The sequence below is a fragment of the Hyla sarda genome, chromosome 4 (genome assembly GCF_029499605.1).
Source record: "Hyla sarda isolate aHylSar1 chromosome 4, aHylSar1.hap1, whole genome shotgun sequence".
NCBI lineage: Eukaryota > Metazoa > Chordata > Amphibia > Anura > Hylidae > Hyla > Hyla sarda.
In genome coordinates this window covers 160,116,911-160,138,739 of record NC_079192.1, presented here as the reverse complement: position 1 = coordinate 160,138,739, position 21,829 = coordinate 160,116,911, and the positions used below count along the sequence as shown (strand labels likewise).

The 21,829-nt window shown below is 41.1% G+C and overlaps 1 protein-coding gene across 16 annotated transcripts in view; it reads right to left on the bottom strand.

Annotated features, from left to right (window-relative positions):
- Window positions 1-59: 59 nt before the first annotated feature.
- Window positions 60-21,829, bottom strand: part of OTUD7A (OTU deubiquitinase 7A) — a 249,575-nt gene continuing 227,805 nt past the window's right edge. For all 16 annotated transcript variants that reach the window (XM_056572520.1, XM_056572518.1, XM_056572525.1 and 13 more), the window contains 3 exons: window positions 21,196-21,310; window positions 14,495-14,579; window positions 60-8,268 (listed from right to left, as the gene is read on the bottom strand). In XM_056572520.1, coding sequence (XP_056428495.1) covers window positions 6,844-8,268; window positions 14,495-14,579; window positions 21,196-21,310 — 1,625 coding nt within the window. In that variant the 3' untranslated portion in view covers window positions 60-6,843. The remainder of the gene's footprint in view (window positions 8,269-14,494; window positions 14,580-21,195; window positions 21,311-21,829) is intronic.

Here is a 21,829-nt window from a genome sequence, read left to right as displayed (position 1 = left end):
TGGTGAAACTCGTTGCATTATCTACATAAAGCTACCTTTTACTTACCTGACGTGTCTGTTCCTGGTCAGCGCCGTGGATACCCGCCACCCCCTGGAAGTCCATCCCCAGTTACTGTTCAACTGGTTTGGAGGCTGCAGACCGGACCTTTCCGCTTATTCATGCTTACCATTGTTGTGTGTGAGTTCGCACAACCACCTGGGGTAAGAGACTCGTACAATCAATTCTCTTTGTTATATCTACCCAGGTGGTATTACGCTATGGAGCGCTTTCTCTTGCTTTTCTAGATCTAAGGAGACTGACACTTATAAAAAAACCATTTTTATATAGACTACTCAGCTTCTTCCTATTACTCCCTATAGGTTTATTACACAGAGTGAATCTGCTGAACAGGCCAATATTGCCCTGTGTAACAGGGCTACTAATCAGTAGTGTTGCTCGCGAATATTCGCAATTCGAATATTATTTGCGAATATCGCATATTCGCGAATTCGCGAATTTTGCGAATATAGCGCTATATATTCGTAATTACGAATATTCGTTTTTTTTTTTTTTTTCTTCACAGTACACATCACAGTGATCATCCCTCTCTGCTTCCAGCTTGTGTGGTGTAAAGAAGGCTGTAATACTACTGTGTGAGACTGGCGTGCGGAAATTCGCATATGCGAAAGATTAGCATATGCTAATTTTCGCATATGCGAATTTACGCGTGTGTTAATTATGTATATGCCAATATTCACATATGTTAATTTTCGCATACGCGAATATTCGCATATGCGAAAATAAAACGAGAATATAACGAATATGCGAATATTCGCGAATATATGACGAATATTCGTCCATATATTCGCGAATATTCGCGAATTCGAATATGGCCTATGCCGCTCAACACTACTAATCAGCTGATCAACAAGCAAACACTCATTTGTTGGCTGATCACTTTTTTGCCTAGCTAAATTGTTTATCATCTGAACATCTAACCGTGTATTAGAGGATTTGTGGCCAATGAATGATTGAAGCAGAGGGCTGCACGAACGATCTGGCAGTTGCTCAGGTGGCCCACCCTGCATGGTAGTTGAACCTTGTAATAGGCCCTTTAAACAAACACCAGTCTAAAAGATCGGCACTCAATTACGGCGCACATCAGCGCATGCGATGGGGCAATCGTAATGTACTACCTGCAGATCAGACAGCATGTTTAAATTGACAGGTTCCCTTTAATAGGTTGAACCAGTGTATGTTATAGGCACCTGCTATAAATCCCCACAAACTAATGCACAGAGCTACTGCTTTCTGGTCAAGTAGGATGTATTTGAGAATGCCAGTTAATATCCATACTTTTGGCCAAACTGGTTGAAACTAAAGAAATAGCAGGAATTCTCTGCAGGCAGTGAGTAGACAGTAGCAGTGTGAGTCCACCAGGCTATGGCCCTTATAGTGGAGTCTGGGGCTGTATAGTGGACATACTTCATGCCCAGTGAATTGCTACATGACTGATGATCCACCAGATTGTAAAGACCTTAAATTGCATGTAAATCCAGTAATTTTTATACATGCCAAATGCACATTCCCTCAGTGTGAGTAGCTTTCCATCCTGTAATCTGCCTACATGATCTCCCAATAGGCCAACAGTTCACCCTGTAACATTCAATACTCCTAATATAGTATAAAATAATAGAACAAAAATAACAGTAATCCCTTCATACAACACTGTAACCCATACAGCTGGCAGTATATGAAGGTAAACATTTGCATAGCAACTCCTATTATACATAAACGTGTTAGTATACATCAAGATTATTCACAGACTTTTACAATTTTGTGCAATTAGCAAAATAAATCACAAGCAACACAGAACCTAAACATGTTACTGATATTGTATCACACCGCCAAACCTCGTAAAGTTAATTGGGGTCTCACAATTGATGGCCGCTCATAGACATCAGTCTTATTCCTGCACCACTGGGGTAATGAAGCTGGTAGATGATCACATGCACAGGCTGAGGGGGTAAGAAACCCTACTGCACTTTCAATAAGACTGGACTTTACACAGGTACAGAATTGTGGTAACATTTTTTTCTTACATTCTAAAGGATTAGTTTACTTGGCCAGGACCTAATAGTGGGGGCCAAAGACTTCCAAGTAGTAGGAAAAAGAGTTTCAGTACATGCCAAAAGTGATAACAGATAATCTGATAATAATCTTTAATAATCTGATTAGATGTAAATATCACTGATAGAAGAAAACTACTAGTAACCAATACAGACAATTAACACAATAATGGTTTACCGTGGAATTAAACAGAATTATCTAGCCCCCAAAATGTTATGGTGTTTAAATTCCCCTTAAAGGGAACCTGTTACCTGTATCATACTGCCCGAACTGCAGTGAGTGGAACACTATGGGGGAATTTATCATTAGCTCAGATTTTTGCACAATGCATACGTGTGTCGTTTTCCCAGTTGCTGCGCAAAATATATCATGTTGTGCTCACATTCCTACACCAGCTGGTTACTGGACTAAATTTGTGAGCAAGTGATGAATTCAGCATACCAACCAGTGCATCTGCTAACCAAACCACCCAAGCCCTATCTGTGTATAGGGAGAGACGCATCACTCAAGGCTGAAGGGGAGCAACCGACTGACCCAGAGACTACTTAGCTGTCCCAGCAGCTTTTTTCTAAACCATGTTTTCATAGTGTTCTATGACCCCGCTCGCTGTATCTGTTTCATGCTGCTCATGGCCGCCACCTCTGTAACAGAACCCCGCTCCCTGATGCGTCTCACTTTCTGGATTGTAATTGGTGTGACAAACTTCCTTCCCAATTAGCCAATCACCAGCAGAGAAGGGACACTGCTGCAGCTGCTGATTGGCTGACTTGGCAATGTCCCCTGCTGACCATGATCCCAGATGTGAGGCGCATCAGGAAATGTTACATAAGTGGCAGGATAGAGAGGAAGGTATGTTTTTCTTTTATTTTTCACCTGTCTGAGCAAAATAAACAACATTCTAGCTGGAAAATCCCTTTAAGGTAATAAAACTCTGTAGATGTGAATTGAGACTGGATCAGTCATTGTTTTTAAATTGCTATATGGTTCTACATAATAAACTGATAGAAAGGTTTGCTGAAACATAACATTTCTATTATACCCACAATTGTATAATAACAGGAAATTTCTCAATAATGTTCTGTACCCAAGGAGAACTTGTTGACCAATACAACATGTACTGCTTTATATGATGTAATGGTTTGTAATTACTTTTATGTAAACAAGATATTGCTAAATGTTTCTTTTAAATTAGGAAAACCACTGTAACTTGTACTTTATTGCCTTGAAATGATTGTTCTTAAATGGTAGAACTTATAATGTTATATTTGCTGTTACCGCTTAACAAACTATGGTGGGGTTGTCACATAATAACTGCAATGTTATAAAATGCATATTCTGATACACAGTGTTTACAGTTAGTAGTCAACCATGAGGAAAAGATTAACTCTGTGTTTTTTGTGTTCATGTGTCTCTCCATGCACTGAAAATACATTTCTACCAGAAGACATTGAAGCCCTGCTCTCTTTTCATTTAAACCACTTGTCTGCCGAACACAGTAATGTTTGCTGACTTCATACTACTGACAGGTCATAATGTGGGGAGTGATAATATGTGAGATAGATACGCTGTAGATACATATGCAAACTTTTAATGATATGGGTTTCATTTATTGTATGTAATTTAGTAACTGGTTGGTGTTCAAAATTGTGCTGGTACTTCCTGCTGCGAGAGAGGCAGACAGAGTGGCTTCTTTTGCAGTATGTGTACAGACCTGTTTATATGGTTGCTCCTAACTTCACAATCTGAATCGTGGTAAATTCACATGTACTCTGTGATGGCTTAATGTGGACGGATTATAGTCACTATGTACGTTACATGTTGAGGGGAAACAGTAAAGTCTAGCAGTCACAATACAAAGAGGACAGCTATAACATGAAATCAAAGCATATGTAATCTAGTACAAACTCTTAATTAACTGGCACCACTCTCCTGTCCTGCTACCAGTGGTGTACATAGTTGAAAAGGGGCCCATAGCAAAGATCGAAATGGGTCTCCCATTACAGGACTGATTTTGCTTCCTGGACAGTAAGGCATGTTTTTTTTGACCAATTAACTTCTGACCAATTAACTAATCTAAATAATAAAGTGCAGTCATATGTAGATTAAAATCACAATTAGGAATATACATAAAAGAAAACTGATATATAGTGGGAGAGTTATCAAACCTTGTAAATATATTCTATACTTGAATACTCTTAAAAGTTTCTTAAGCTTAAAAGGGTACTCCAGGGAAATAGAACGTATCCCCTATCCATAAGATAAGCAATGAGTTTTTGATCCTGGGGGTCCAACCACTGGGGCCCCCGCGATCGCCTGTACGGGGGCTGGCTATTCACCCATCCTTGGCACATTCCACCCCCCCATGGAGATGGGCTTCTGTTATGGCCTGCTCAGCAAATCACTTGGTAATCTTCTGTGTTCATATGGATTTGAGCCACAAACCTATCCTTGTCTTAAACACTATCGAATGCTGTTTATGGGAAAAAAAAATGAGGCTCCTGTGTCTATTCCTGAACAAAAAGAAACAATTTAGTTACCAAGTTACCTTCAATTGCTTGGCTGCTCAAGTAAGTGCTGTTATAAATGTAAAATTAAGCAATAGGTTTTAAACCCCCTTTCCCTAGGAGGTCACCATCCAACAGGGTGGCACTATATTAAACCTAGCTACTTTGCCATGACTAATATTGCTTAAGGCGTTTTCCAAGTCCTAAACTTTACCAGTCAGTTGTCAATGCATCTGAATTACACTTTCAAATGACCCCAATTTTAGAGATTCGCCACCGATCACGTGGCAAGTGATGTAATGTTTTCCTCCTTCTATGGTGACATTCTGTAAATTGATCACATATCTAAGTAGCACATAATAGTTATTGCCCACTATAGAGGACTTTACAGATACAGGAAGATGAAGCACACTACAAACAGTTTACAGCAAGCAATGCATAAAGGGAAATGTAGTTTCAGCATGCAGCTGAGACTACAGACACACCCCATACTAGCTGGTAGGCGAGCAACATGCCCACGGAAAACAATAATTACATAATGTAATGAAACAAAAAATGGTCAGAACATGTAATATGGCTTATGGGAAAGACTTTTTGAAGTCCTGTTCTGTTGGTATCTTGGAAAACTTCTTTAAGGGTCTATTCACATGTACAGTATTCTGCGCAGATTTGATGCGCAGGATTTCAAGTCATTCAGTTTACATTGAAATCTGCAGAAAAAAATCCTGCGCATCAAATCTGCACAGAATACTGTACGTGTGAATAGACCCTAAAAGCTATGGACAGCTTTACACTGATATTTTTATAATTGATTTGTTTCCTGACAAACATTAAGCAACTTTCTATATAGTCTCCATACTATACTATATAGCTGCTACTAAAATAAAGATAAGTTCATCAGAGTTAGGCTGGGTTCACATATATCAGGCATCCGACATAGTTTCTCTCCGGCATGCACCTGAGGGAAAATGACGCTAGAACTAATCCCATTAATTTGAATGGGACAGTTCACAACCATTCAGGGTCTCAATTTTGACACCGGATGGTTGGACACGCCGGAGGGAAGGGGGAACGCGGCAGCCGTCCAGAAACAATGGATGCCGGATGCCATAAAACTGATGACAACTTGTCATCAGTTGTGGCATAAGTTGCATTGAGATCTAGGCAGAGTTCACCTATGCCGGACATATGCGAACCCAACTTAAGAGGGACTTTCTGCTTTCTTCATGTTAGGAATAACAGAAGCAGGGGGCTTGCACACCAACTCAGATAGTGGACAGGGGGGAGAGAAACCTTGGAGGACAGCTCACACAGGCTTGAGAAAGAAACCATATGACAAAACAGAGACTTTATATATTAGACTAATACAGAACCTGTTACCATCAATTCCCTAAAGATACACAACTGACTTGTAAGAGCATGTCAACCTTACATATAAATGAAATTCTGGTTTAACATGGCTTTACAGAAGCAGTCTTCCAATCCTCTTTTTATTATTATCTTTTGCTTGGATGTTAATTTAAAAAATGAATACACTGTACGTGGAGTGACAAAGCTTTAAGGGGTAGTACAAATGTATACACAATTCTTCTAAAGAACATTAGACAAGTATGGTAGCCAAAGTGCATTGAACAGATTAGTGCTTCGGCTATATATAACCAAAACTGATATTAGGAAATATTAAAAGTGGATTAGTCATCTGCGCACAGTGGAGCCAGTACTGTTCTTGGTTTGACCCAATCGAAGTTAACCAAACAACTTGAGATTAGTGACATCACACAAACATCAGGTTTGCTATGGCTCATGCATCAGTGATGTATCTAGTTGCAAGTATGTTGCTGGGTCATGTATTGCGACATACCCCAAACTGACTGTCTTCAGGGTGTGTAGATGAGAAGTCCACTATAATGACCCTTTCTACTTACCTGAGTGATAGAAAAAGAAATCAGGCACCTTAGTAGTTAATAACCACACATCATACACAGCTCTGACTGCGACATAACCAACCTTTCAGCTTAATACATGAAAATGACTAGAGAAAGAAAAATCTAACAAAGGCTTTTTATTCCTTTTCATTCTGAGCAGTCTAATAAAGCTTGACCTGTATAACAGCAAGCAACTCTACTATTTCATCCTTGCTCTCCAATTTGGCTATTTTGTTCCATTGCATTTTAGTTCTGAATTTTTGCATGTAAAAAATGATAAGAGATCTGGACCTTTAATCTCAATTCAGTGCCTGTGCACTTTATTTTCCCGATCACGTCTCTTCAGTTCCTCTTTATAGCAGTAAGAACAGAAATTATCAGTCTCTGGGCGTCCATAGAAAGAGCAGTTCTCCTTCTTACACCTGCTCTGGTGAAGTGAATATATTGGGCAGCCTGTACTTCTGCCTCTACTATTTTTGTCATTGTTCAACCACGTCTGAGGAGACTCCTCATCAGCATATTCTAAGCAGTCTCTAATATCCGTAGAGTTAAACCCATTTGTATATGTCTGAGATTTATGCTCTGTGGGTTTGTCATATGAAAGGGATTCAACTGTGTTTACTGTGCGTATTCCCGATAATCGAGCTGGACTATAGCTCTGTGAAGACAATGAGCGATTCTGCTGAGGATATGTAGCACAAGTTTTCAAAGAGCCCACAACTGGCTTATAAGGATCATCTTGGAAGCTCGATGACTTGGAGTTGACATCATGTAGATGAATAACACTTTGCCTTTGGACTGGTGGAGTATGGCTGTAATGGGCAGATACTGGCACGGGACCATATTTCTTAGCACCGTTGCTGGGTGAGGGGTAGGAAGCAGGGGTGGGACTGGATCGATCCTTTAATTTTAGAACTAGTTGCGTTGTATGGCTTTGAGGCAAGATTGGTGATGCCCTATCCTGAGGAGATGTTTCCAACTTTTCTTTAACAAATCCTTCCTGATCTAGCTTCCTGCAGGAGGACCCATTGAGGACAGCTTTCTTCTCAGCTTCCTTTCTTTTCTGTTCCTGCTCAGCATTGAATCGTTCCTGGGCACTGGTTAAGTAAAAACCAATCATCTCCTCATGAAATTGATGCCGGTGGCTGGTTAGAAGGAGTCCAGCAAAGATAAATTTGCGCTCCCCTTGCATGGCAGCTCTCAAAATATTAAGGCTGAGTTTAACATCTGTGCTATATTTCCAGGGGTCTGACTTATCTAATAGGGATCTGTTTGTTAGCTTATCAGTGGGAGATATGCTAGCTTTATCAGTGGGTGATGGAGTTGTCTTTTCTGAAGGCGAGGTGCTAGCAGACTGTCCTGACTCCTCTTTGCTTCCTTTGCGAGATTTGGACTTCTTTGCTTTTTCAGTGGAATCACCGTTTTTCCCATTGCCTGAATTTGCTCGGCTGATCTTGCCATGCACTAGGCCCCCAAGACCTCCCATGTTCTTTTTTAATTTTATACCCAGTGTTTTGCTAAGGCTTCCAAGCTTATTTGCCACAGAGTCAGTTCTGTTCTTTTCCTTCTCTTTCCTTTGTTTTTCTTTTTCCTTTTCTTTCCCATTTTTACCATTGTTAACATTGGAATTACTGCAGACTGACTCACGGTCCGACTCCACAGAGTCCGCAAGTGACTGTACATCCTCTCCCGCAGAAGCTGTTGGAGATTCTGGTTGGGCCAAAGGAGCCTAAAAGAACAGAATATGCATTAACTTACAATAGAACTTCAGTATAGCTAATAATACATATATGGCCATTTACAACGGTAAACATAATGGCCCAGATTTATCAATCTGTTTGAGACAAACATATCTGATTTTTGTCTCAGACAGATAGCAACCATTAACAGCTCAGCTTATGTTTCTCATAATTAGCTGTGTCTAAGGTTATGTTCCCACAGCGGAATTTCCGAGTGAAATTCAGTTTGAATATTCCGCTCGGAAATTCGGCTGCAGCATTGATTTTAATGGGATTCTGCTGCACTGTGTACATGGTGGAAACATTTGCCTTGGAAATTCTGATTCCCATGTATCTAAGAGGTGAGGAACGTGCTCTCGAGTCACCCAAAGTGCAAGAAAAAGTGCAAATGTGTTACACTAAAAAAATGTGCACAGAGGATGCGGTCTATCGCAAGCCCTTCTCCGATAGGAGAGAGGCCCAACAAACCTTACCCTTCGCCTCCGGACCAAAAGGTGTCACAGACTGCTACCATGATGTCAGAATGAACCACTGGTTCCTACATTTCTGCAATGGCTTTAAGGAAACTGAATAGCGTAATTGCCAAATAGTTATAAATTTATCATTTTAATATTTTCAGAACTAGCAATGCTTACACTGTATCTTTATGATAAATGTATTGGATGGTCCTAAGGCTGTGCTTACAGTCAGGTTTCCATTGAGCTATGATCATCAGAATACTGGAGTAAACTGTTCATAGGATTATAAAATAAAATTAAAATCTTACTTACAAGTCAATGGTGTATGTTAAAGGTAAACGTACAGGCTGTTCACCCAATACATCGTGTTATAGTGTGGGTGATCCAGATTACAATGAGGTATTACTTATCCGGATCCGCGGTTGTATTAGCAGACATTGCTAATCTGGAAATGGCCAGCTTTGCACAATGGAGGTGGAACCTGGCATACCCAGCATCCCTGCCTCCCCCCCCCCCCTTCTGTTCCGATATACCTGCCCACTACATGCTCAAATGGGCAAATGGGTCTCATAAATATTCAGGAGGTGGTCGGGCATATCAGTGAAGAGGGGACAGAGGCGGGGATGCTAGGTATGATTGGTCCCGCCTCCATTGCACATAGCCGTCCTTTTCCAGATCAGCAATGCCAGCAAATGGGTATCTCTGTTACCAGACCAGGTAAGTTATACATTATTGAATCCGGTTCACCTGCACTATTACACTGTTTATTGAGTTTAGTTCAGGTGAACCCACTGTCAGTTTTCCTTTTAGACCTGCAAGAATACAGTCACACCAAAATCCAATATGGATTACAAATAAAAAAAAGAAAAAAAAGTCAATGGCCCAGATTTAGTATTTGGATTTTTGTTTTCACCAGAGTTACAAATATGGTGCTGGTCTAAAGTTACAAATATGGTGCAGGTCTAAACGAAGAAAGATCACTGACCACTTTAAGACTTGTGATATAACCCCAGCCTTTTTGTGTAGGTTTCAATAGTAAATCTGTGGGATTTTGACAAAAACCTGTGGACATACCCACTTTATTGGGTTACAAACGCAATTTGTGGGGTTGTTCGGGTTTCTTTTTGTAAAGTGTGGCAATCTACTAACATTTTGGCACACAAAATTGCCATAATTGTGTCACAAAAGGCGACACTAAACTGTCAGGACGGGACTAGTAAATCTGGGCCAATGTATTTAACATCCACATTTGCAGATTTTGCAGAGAATGAGGATTTATCGCAGACTTTGACTTCTCTATTGAAGTCATTAGGGAAAATCCACAACAAATCTGAAGCAGATCCACAACATAAATATACATACTGTGGATGTCAAACCCACAGATTGTCAGTGCATTTATTTCTGTAGCATGCCTAGGTTATTTTCTTTGTAATCCATATGTAAAATCTGCTGAGAATCCGCCACATGTACTCTTAAAGGGGTACTCTGGTGGAAAACTTTTTTTTTTTTTTTAAATCAACTAGTGCAAGAATGTTAAACAGATTTGTAAATTACTTTTATTTAAAAATCTTAACCCTTCCAGTACTTATCAGCTGCGCTATGCTACAGAGGAAGTTCTTTTGTTTTTGAATTTCTTTTCTGTCTGACCACACTGCTCTCTGCTGACACCTCTGTCCATGTCAGGAACTGTCCAGAGCAGGAGAGGTTTGTTATGGGTTTTTTCTCCTACTCTTGACAGAGATGTCAGCAGAGAGCTCTGTGTTCCAAAAGAGAAAATAATTTCCTCTGTAGTATTCAGCAGCTAATAAGTACTGGAAGGATTAAGATTTTTTAATAGAAGTAATTTACAAATCTGTTTAACTTTCTGGCACCAATTGATTTAAAAAAAAAAAAAGTTTTCAACAGAATTACGCCTTTAAAAATCTTAATCCTTCAAGTACTTTGCCGTATGCTCCAGAGGAAGTTCTTTTCTTTTTGAATTTCTTTTCTGTCTGACCACAGTGCTCTCTGCTGACACCTCTGTCCATGTCAGGAACTTTCAAGTGTAGGAGAGGTTTGCTATGGGGATTTGCTCCAGCTCTGGTCAGTCCCTGACATGGACAGAGGTGTCAGCAGAGATCACTGTGGTCAGACAGAAAAGAAATTCAAAAAGAAAAGAACTTCCTCTGGAGCATAAGGCAACTGATAAGTACTTGAAGGATTAAGATTTTTAAAGGCGTAATCTTGTTGAAAACTTTTTTTTTTAAATCAATTGGTGCCAGAAAGTTAAACAGATTTGTAAATTACTTCTATTAAAAAATCTTAATCCTTCCAGTACTTATTAGCAGCTGAATACTACAGAGGAAATTCTTTTCTTTTTTGGAACACAGAGCTCTCTGCTGACATCTCTGTCAAGAGTAGGAGAAAAACCCCATAGCAAACATATGCTGCTCTGGACAGTTCCTAAAATGGACGGAGATGTCAGCAGAGAGCACTGTGCTTGTGATGTCAGCAGAGAGCACTGTGCTCGTGATGTCAGCAGAGAGCACTGTGTCCCAAAAAGAAAATAATTTCCTCTGTAGTATTCAGCAACTAATAAGTACTGGAAGGATTAAGATTTCCTAATAGAAGTAATTTACAAATCTGTTTAACTTTCTAGCACCAGTTGATTTAAAAAAATTATTTTCCACCAGAGTACCCCTTTAAAAAACAGATCAGGGTTCCTGTAAAAGCCAAAAGGTAAAAGCTATGCCAATTGGGAACTGAACCTTAGAAAAATAACTGCATTTAATAGAGATTATCTTCTAAATCAGTGTTTCCCAACCAGGGTGCTTTCAGCGGTTGCAAAACTACAACTCCCAGCATGCCCGGACAGCCTTTGGCTGTGAGTGATGATGTATTAATAAAAAAAAAATTTACTCAAATAACACAAATAATGTAAAATCGTATTGCTAACTTAGTAGAATCTATCAATCTTCATTGTTTTCTATTCTGAAAGGCATTTAGTAAGGGATCTATTGCAGTCTCCACCTAGTTCTAGGCTGCTCCGCTACACTATAGAACATCTGGAGCAATACTGCCACCACTTGGCCAAAACAGATCTGATACTTTCATAGCATGGGAAATAGTAGGTCAATTGAAGAAATTCGAATCAATGGTTATATCCACATCCTACATTTTCTGGATTGAGATGTAGCTGTGTTAGCGAACATAAATCTAATATAGGCTGCATTTACACTACATTTAGTAGTGACTCCAGTTGGCTAATTTTCCAGGTTTTTCAACCAGACTGAATAGAGCAGCAGACCACAGTTTTCAGTCCGGTATAAAAAAACTGAAATCGGTGGTAAAAGGAGCCATCCCGACAGGGATACGGCAGGAGGTGGTTTTGAAATGTCCCTGGAAGATCTGGCTGCCGTATGCCCTAAACATTGTGTGAATGCAGCCATATTAGTATCCAAGGAAAGGAGGAGGGTTTGGGGGATAAGCAATACTATTCAAGGACGGGTAGACAGATGTGGAATCCGGGTTGCCTGGCAGGGTTAACCAGATGTCCGATGAAAGTCCGACTTGAGGCTGGATCGGCGCAAGCCTGAGAATGGACACAGAGCCAAAATGGAGTTTTGAAGGTTTTATTTAGTGCAGAATAACGCGTTTCGAGGGGTCACCACTCTTTGTCAGGTTCGCATCTTTGTCATGACGAACCTGACGATGAGGGGTGACCCCTCGAAACGTGTTGTTCTGCACTAAATAAAACCTTCAAAACTCCATTTTGGCTCTGTGTCCATCCTCAGGCTTGCGCCGATCCAGCCACAAGTCGGACTTTCATCGGACATCTGGTTAACCCTGCCAGGCAACCCGGATTCCACATCTGTCAACCCCTCCCTGACTGCTTGCTAAGCGGGACCGACGGCCGGCCGCATCCCGACATACCTGCATCTAAAAGCGCGTACCAGTGTTGTGCCTGCAAGCACAACACCTGAAGGGGAGCTTTACTCTACCTTTCCTAAATATCACCTATCACTTACGATCTTCACTATTGGAGCGCCGTCTCTGTATGTTTTTCTCCTATCTGCTTTCCATACTATTCAAGGAGACACAGGCTCAGACTAAGGGTCTATTCACACGGCAGAATTTCCACTTGTGGAATTCCGCCTCAAATTAAAGGGGTTATCCAGGAAAATACTTTTTTTTTTTTATATATCAACTGGTTCCAGAAAGTTAAACAGATTTGTAAATTACTTCTATTAAAAAATCTTCATCCTTTCAGTACTTATGAGCTTCTGAAGTTGAGTTGTTGTTTCTGTCTAAGTGCCCTCTGATGACACCTGTCTCGGGAACCGCCCAGTTTAGAAGCAAATCCCCATAGCAAACCTCTTCTACTCTGTGCAGTTCCCGAGACAGACAGAGGTGTCAGCAGAGAGCACTGTTGCCAGACAGAAAACAACAACTCAACTTCAGCAGCTGATAATTATAGAAAGGATTGAGATTTTTTAATAGAAGTAATTTACAAATCTGTTTAACTTTCTGGAGCCAGTTGAGTTTTTTCCTGGAATACCCCTTTAAAGCCCAATAGATTTTTATAGGATTCCACTCTTCTGAATTTCCGCACCAATTGCACAAAAGCCAGAAACCACCCAAGGAGCAGAAGCGGAAATGATGCGGAAATTCTGCCCGTGTGTATAGACCCTTATGCTGATCTCCAATGGATAAAGCTGATTACAGAGAAAACAATTAATATATACTCATCTCTATAGCACTATTAGGTTCACACTACGGAATCTCCAGACAGTAACATTTGCGGCTGGAGATTCAGGGTGCGGCCAGCGCTGACTGCATACAATGGCATCCCTATAGACAGCAATGTATGCCAGCAGGCGGATTCCACCTCTGAAATTCCGTAGTGTGACCCAACCCTTACTTTCATACAAAGAGTCAGAAATGAAAGGTGATCAACCGAAATGCTATATCCAAATTTTCATATGCTGCGCGTTATGTAAAGCAAATCCTGGCTCTCCAGTATAACTACAACTCCCATCATGACATGACAAAGGATGTCGGGTCATGGAGGGGATTGTAGCGTTACAATACCAGCAGGAGAAGCAGGGATTTCCAGCTGGAGAATAGCGGTAAAACGTTAACTTTATTGTGGGTATAAAATCTGTATATTCAACAGTAAGAAGTACAAAGGGGATTTGACGTGTTTTTCTGTCACATCGACCTTAATCAGTGATCTATGACTAAGGTTCTAGTGACTGAAACGCGTCAGTTCTGGTGTGTACAAGAACTCTTACTGGATATACTGGTTTTATGCCCACAATAAAGTTAAAGTTTTACCACTATTCTTCAGATGGAAATCCCTGCTTCTTCTGATGGTATTCCTGTGGCTCCATGCTGGAGAAACTGTCAGGATTGAGAGGCGTGCGGTTTAAGCATTTTGTAAAGCAATAGCACCCGAAAAGGGCATAGATCCGTGTTTCCTAACCAAAGTGGCTTAGCTATTGCAAAACTACGCCTCCCAGCATGACCGGACAGCCTTTGGCTGTCCGGGCATGCTGGGAATTGTAGTTTTGCAACAACTGGAGGCATCCTGGTTGGGAAACAAAGGCATCAATAAAATATGAATAGAGGTTTCATGCCACTCGGCCAAACCCTGTTAACACATCAGTCCCTAATACAAAATGGCAAAATGGTGAGTACAAAAAATTCTAAATTATAGAATAGAAATATATAAAATATGCAGAAAAAGTACAGCTTGTATGTACTCGGCAGGGATTACCCGTGTCTCCGAGGGTATGCGTATCCAGGTTACATTCATGTAGCTGTGCAGAAGGTTCAGTTTGGCCTCCAGGGATAGAATCAAACTGCAGAGGGAATATGAAAAGGACGGCAGGAAACATTACACACATTTATACAGATGACATCAGCTAGGAAAGAAAAATATTTCATAATATAACAATAACAAATACACCAATTACTTAAGCCCGTCATTAAATTAGTATTAGAATACTCTCCCTTACATAAGAAGTCTCCGGCTTGTTCTCTCGGTAACTAATATGGCAGATAATCTTCATTTTGAAGAATTTACAGTATGGATGTTTGAACATAGAAGCTGCATCCAATAAACATGAAAAGCATATTTATATTAAAGGGGTACTCCGGTGAAAAACTGGTGCCAGAAAGTTAAACAGATTTGTAAATTACTTCTATTAAAAAATCTTAATCCTTCCTGTACTTATTAGCTGCTGAATACTACAGTGGAAATTCTTTTCCATTTGAAACACAGAGCTCTCTGTTGACATCATGAGCACAGTGCTCTCTGCTGACATCTCTGTCCAGGGTAAAAGGAAATACCCATAGCAAACATATGCTGTTCTGGACAGTTCCTAAAATGTACAGAGATGTCAGCAGAGAGCATTGCGCTCATGATGTCAGCAGACAGCTCTGTGTTTCAAAAAGAAAATAATTTCCGTTGTAGTATTCAGCAGCTAATAAGTACAGGAAGGATTAAGATTTTTTAATAGAAGTAATTTACAAATCTGTTTAACTTTTTGGCACCAGTTGATTTAAAAAAAATAAAAAATAAAAAAAATAAAAAGTTTTTCACCGGAGTACCCCTTTAAGTCATAAAAGAAAAACACAACTTATGCTTTCCTTTAGTTCTCTTCAATGGCAAATCTGCCTAATTTTTCAGACTTTCACTTACTTCTCCTGGTTGATTTTATGAAAATAAGTTAAAAACCTAAAAAGAAATTGAACGTTTTCTAGACATGTGGTTGTAGACAAGAGACAGAAAAGAGTGGCTCCCATTTTTTTTATGAATGTTTGGCACACCCATGCATTATATGGTTGCATCTTCATTGTAATGGGTGCAGTGCAATTAGGGCAGGACGATTTGGGGAAAATGTCATATTGCTATTATGGAGGTAAATATTCAGATTCCTATATGGGAATGCGATATAATAAACAAATAATAAAATCCTCCCATTTCATGCCTGATCTCCCCATGTCATGTCCATCCTTTAGTTTTACCTCTATCCCCCCATTTTATGTCCCCATCCCAATTTCATGTCTATTTCCCCTATTTCACATCCCACCATTTCATGTCCACCCCCCCCCCCCCCCCCATTTCATGTCTTTCCCCCTTAATATTGTGTCAGGCACAGGGGGAACATAAAAACACCTGATGCTTAGGGTGATTTCACACTATAAAATGCACCCGTTATGAACGCCCATTATAAAAAGAGGGGAAATCGCCATTTATACGGCCGGTACAAAATCACAAACGGCTATAAGAAAATCCCATTATAGTCTATGGGATTTTCTAATAGCCGTGTTAACCTGTTATCGCCCGTTATTAATAACGGACGTTATTTTGTGACGGGCGAATGAACGGGAGAAATAGAACATGCACTAATTCTCCCGTTACTATTGCCCGTCACAAAATAACAGCCGTTATTAATAACGGGCGATAACGGGTTAACACGGCTATTAGAAAAAAAACCATAGACTATAATGGGATTTTCTTATAGCCGTTAGTGATTTTGTACCGCCCGTATAACTGCCGATTTCCCCTCTTTTTATAACGGGCGTTCATAACGGGTGCATTTTTATTAGGGATCGACCGATTAGCGGTATGGCCGATATTATCGGCCGATAATCACGATTTTGAGCATTATCGGTATCGGCAATTACCTTGCCGATTAGCCGATAATGCCCCGCCCCCCACACCGCCCGCACCGCGACCGCCCCCCCCGACCCACCGCACCGCGTCGCACCCCCCACCGTAGTGCTGGGCGGTATACCGGTATGGGTTTTTGCCCATACCGCTATACCAGTCGGGCCTCTCCCCCACCCTCTGAGTCAATAAATTTTTTTTTTAACTTACTCGTAATGGGGGTGGTCCGGGCCATCCATCCTTCCTTCCTGTAGTGTCCGGCGGCATTCCGGGTGGAGGGTGAACCGGTCCGGGCTGTCCTTCTCCGGGGGTCATCTTCTCCACTCCGGGCAGGCTCTGGCCTAGTACGCTGCATAGACGCCGCTACGCCGTGACGTTAGGTGCGTTGCTGCGCACGGGCGTCACTGCGCAGCGGCGTCTATGCAGCGTACTAGGCCGGAGCCTGCCCAGAGTAGAGAAGATGACCCCCGGAGAAGAAGGACAGCCCGGACCGGTTCACCCTCCACCCGGAATGCTGCCGGACACTACAGGAAGGGAGGATGGCCCGGACCACCCTGACAGGTAGGGGGAGAGAAGCGGGTGGTGATGGCGGCCTATTGCACCGCAAAAGCCACTGAAGTGCATTGATTTAAAGCGCCCGCTTTAAATCAATGATCTGCAGCGGTGTCGAGGGGGGATAAATAGCCGATAACTTATACCGGAATATCGGTATAAGTTATCGGCTATCGGCCCTAACCTCCACCGATTATCGGCATCGGCCCTAAAAAACCGATATCGGTCAATCCCTAGTGTGAAAGCACCCTTGCCTGGTCCCTGCTTTGTCTGCTGCAGATCCTGTTCTCCTCTATGTGGCCCTGGTGTCTTCTGAGCTTCCTTCTTCAGAGACAAGCAGAGATTACTGGCTCAGACAGGACACCACTGGGGCTAGTGATTGGCTGTGTTAGAATGTCCTGCAACCAGCTGCTTTTCTCTGAAGAAAGCACAGAGAAGACACAGGGGCTACTTGGAGGAGAGTGAGATCTGAGGCAGATCAACAGGAGACTGGGGTTAGGTAAGTATTAGTTTTTTATGTTTCCCCAGCACTGCCAAAATTGAAATGCAAGGTAATAATTAGAGTATTTTGTGGGCATGTAATTGCGAATGGCTAATATTGCTAATATTGTTTCTGTAAAAAATCTTATTTCTTCTGCAGTTCCCACAGGTAATGGGGCTGTCTAGGTGAGACAACCCTGCTAAATATGCCATCCTTCGGACACAACAAAAAAAAAAGCTGCTGTTGAGAAAAACAATATACAAATATGATTAGATTAAGAGAATCCACAACATTTCTTTTATGGAATGATTAGATTAAGGTTTTCCAACCACATACCTTTACTTACTGGACAAAAATAATTGAAGGAAGGACAAAACCTGCCTTGGTACCTTAGGCTGGGTTAACACCAAGTTTTTGCAATACAGTTCCCGGATCAGGTTTTTAAATGGGTACTGTCACCAACATTATTTTTTGATATGTTGTAGTACTTATGTACTACAACATATCTGTAATATATTCTCATTATTTATTTTTTCATTTTCATGGTGAATTTTACGTTTGAAAACCGACCACTAGGGGTCTCCCTCCTAGTGGCCGGCTGCAGCACGGCGTGACATCACGCCTGAATTCGGACTGATTGCGGCCGGGCAATCGGTCCTAATTCATTTACACTGCGCTCGCTCCCTTCCTGTCAATCAGACAGGCGGGAGCGAGCGCATTGGCTCCCCGGGCCACTGGCTGGGAGGCCACTCCTCCCGCACATGTCGCGGCCGCCACCGCTGCCCCTGCACGCCCGCTGCCGGACTCTGCAGTATCAGTAAGTATGGAGGAGAGATGTTTAGGGGAGTTGGTGATTATAACTGGGGATGTAGGATACTGGGGTTCCGGATTTCAGAAGGGGGGGGGGGTGACAGAGGGAACAGGGTAGCGCCGCATGGCACTAACTTATATTTTATCTACACAGGGTGCCTCCAGCTGTTTCACTACTACAACTCCCAGCATGCCCTGACAGCCAATAGATGTCAGGGCAAGCTGGGAGTTGCAGTGGTGAAACAGCTGGGCGCACCCTGTGTAGATGAAGTAAGGGCGGAAGTGTCGGCCCCAGCATTACCATATTACCAGGCAGACAAAAAGGCATTTTTAATATAGTAAAAAAAAAAATTTAAGCAGGGAGGGGGTTAGGGATAGATGGGCAATAGGCAGGGACAGAAAAAAAAATAGGATGGTGGGAGCTACTCTTTAAAGAGAAACGGATTCCTCAAAACCGGACTAAACTGTATCAAAACGTGTGTACACATTTTAACCCGAATAAAGTTGAAAACCGTATACGGTTTGAAAAAAGATGTCCAGTTGCATTTGTTTTTTTTTTTTTTTTTTTAAATAAAATATGTTTTTAACTTTTCAATACATTATGAAAAAGTTTCACTTGCTTGATTGAAATTCCAAGAAAAAAAAAACTTTCGGTGTGCACTGCACATATGCAAAGTAAAAAAACGTCTGGTGCAAACTGGATGGAACCGTACGCACATACTGTTCTCGTTGACTCCCATACGGTTTCAATACAGTTTTTCACCCGGACCGAAAACCATGGTAGGCTACGGTTTGGGTAAAGGAAAAAAACGGATAAAACCGTACAAGATGCAAAACGGATGCCTCGTTTGGCATATGGTTTTCAATGGAGAGTCAATGCATATGGTTTCCAATGCGGTTCCATACGGTTTCCACTTTGAAAACGTATACGGGAACTGTATTGCAAAAACGTGGTGTGAACCCAGCCTTACACTAACTCCAGAATCACTGTTCTTAGCTATGGCTGCATTATACAGAGCTACATCTATCACTTTTTATTTGGATGGTTTTTATCTGGATTATTATAAGGAGTCTTATTGAGCACTGTTTACACAAGATGCAAAGGATGGATTTTTGAATACATACCGGTACCTCATTCTTGATCATGATGTGTGGTCGCAACCTACTATTTGAAGGACCTATGCCTAGGACTATTATTTACACTGAAGCAAGTTGTGATTTTCAAGTACTCTAAGATACCAACTATTCTGCAATACCAGCGATCCGTTATTCTGCAATACCAGCGCTCCATTATTCTGCAATACCAGCGCTCCATTATTCTGCAATACCAGCGCTCCGTTATTCTGCAATACCAGCGCTCCATTATTCTGCAATACCAGCGCTCCATTATTCTGCAATACCAGCGCTCCATTATTCTGCAATACCAGCGCTCCGTTATTCTGCAATACCAGCGCTCCGTTATTCTGCAATACCAGCGCTCCGTTATTCTGCAATACCAGCGCTCCGTTATTCTGCAATACCAGCGTTTCGCAACATCAGCTGATCTCACGACGCTCACCGTCCACGTTTTGTATCGAGAGACCAACTGACCGGTGTCTGCACACAGTGCTGGGAGTTATCGCTGCTGACCTGAGTAACATCAGCGGAGCGTTCATCTGCATTTGAAGTCGATGAGCGGTACATTGTACCAATCTTATCTATTTGATTTGGTGATCTTGCTTTCAGTGAGTGTGCTACAGGTCACATTCTATTAATAACTAACTATTTCATTTGTTGACGACCTAGTACTCACGATTATTCCATTATTACAGGACTTTTATTTGTGATCATTTTGGGACACTTTATTGCTTCTGTTGGTCCTTTTTTTCCTTTGCAGGTTTGCAGCTCATTATATTTATAATTAACTTTATGTATATGTGATTGTATATTTTGGTATTTATATTTTGGTTTTTATATGTCACATGGGCCCTGTGATTAGTCACATACTTGCATATAATCAATTTATTTATTTATAAATAAATATATATTTACTATATTTTACCAATTATCCATTTGGTTGGTGTATTTGAGGACTGGGACACTATTTCTTTTATACCTTTTTCTCATACCTGCGGGTACAGGTGTACCCAGTTAACCTCATACGATTTTTGTTGAGTTGTCCATACTCTTTGGATTTTACATCTATCACTGTGTGGTAGTGTAATCCTGCACATAGCAAAAGCTAATATACAAAATACATATTTATCTGACATTCATGGAAAGGGCAGTCTAAATCAATGCCAGGGTATTATTGAGGCCGCTCAGAAGTGGAATATAAAATAGATGTAATAGAGGACAGCACTCACCAAAGCAAAGCAGTTTTTGGCTTATTTGTGTAAAAAGCTGGTCCTTATCAAGCAGGCTTAAAGAGTACTTTTCATCAAACCATATTTTCTAAACTAACTACCTTAACTACTCCACACACCCCTTTGCCCTTAAAAAAAAAAAAATTCTGAGCTTAAAAAAGCTCTGTATCCTACCTTTCCCCTTGCTCACATTGTGTGAGCTCCTGGCAGGAGAAAGTAGGCGTTACCCAGCAGGGGCAATGTACTTCCTGAGTTTGGTCTCCTTCCAGGCCGGGAGGAGACCAAACTAACTGTTTGACTTGTGCAGGGAACAGAACAGAGTCACCTAGTGGCCGTTTTTTTCAATCACATTAAAAACATATAAAGGTTGGGAATAAGAAACAATATATTAAAAGTTTAGTTTGGTGACAAGTACTCTTTAAAACACTGCAAGTACATAAGTAAACCAATACTGCATTGATATGGCCAGTGATGTGATCTATTCTAGACCAGTGGTCTCAAATATGTGGCCCTTCAGATGTTACAAAACTACAACTTCCAGCATGCCCAGACATTGTTCACATGTGTCCATGTGTGGAAATTTACAGGTAGTAAAATATGAGAGTAAATGTTACCTGGCCAGCTTAATGTTGTCATTGTCATCCTTGCCCCATTCCCAGTCCTTCCCAGGGTCAACTGCAAAGTGCAAAGGTAGAAGCCTGTGTTCAGAGTCTGTTAACGGAATAACCGCTGTAGGAAAAGCACAAAACACACATTGATGTTCATTAAGAACTAGAAATGAACAGGGTGCACCAAACATTTGTAAGGAGGAAAATCATACAGAGGTCTTCTGGCCTTGTGCCATGTTGGAATTCATCGCAGAAGTGCTAAGATGTTGTCCATGCACGGGACACTACAGCCACAGGGGGATTTCTGCACAAGGCTAGAAAACCCCTTTAACTATGGTTGTTCTTTTTTTTATTTTTATTTTTTTATATAAAGCATGCGGCATATATATATATATATATATATATATATATATATATATTACAATATCTGCACTCTGTATGTGCTTTTGAAAATAAAAGAGACGACCCACGTTTAAAAATACTGACTCCACTGTGTATTTTCCCTTGGATGTGAATGAAGGGAGGTTGGGATCACCCTTCAGCTGCTAAAGATTCATCTTCAGACTACCAGTGCGGATAATCCCTACTCTTTGGTTGAAGTTCTATTCAATGCCCTCCATTCTTTATTTCCATTCAGCGT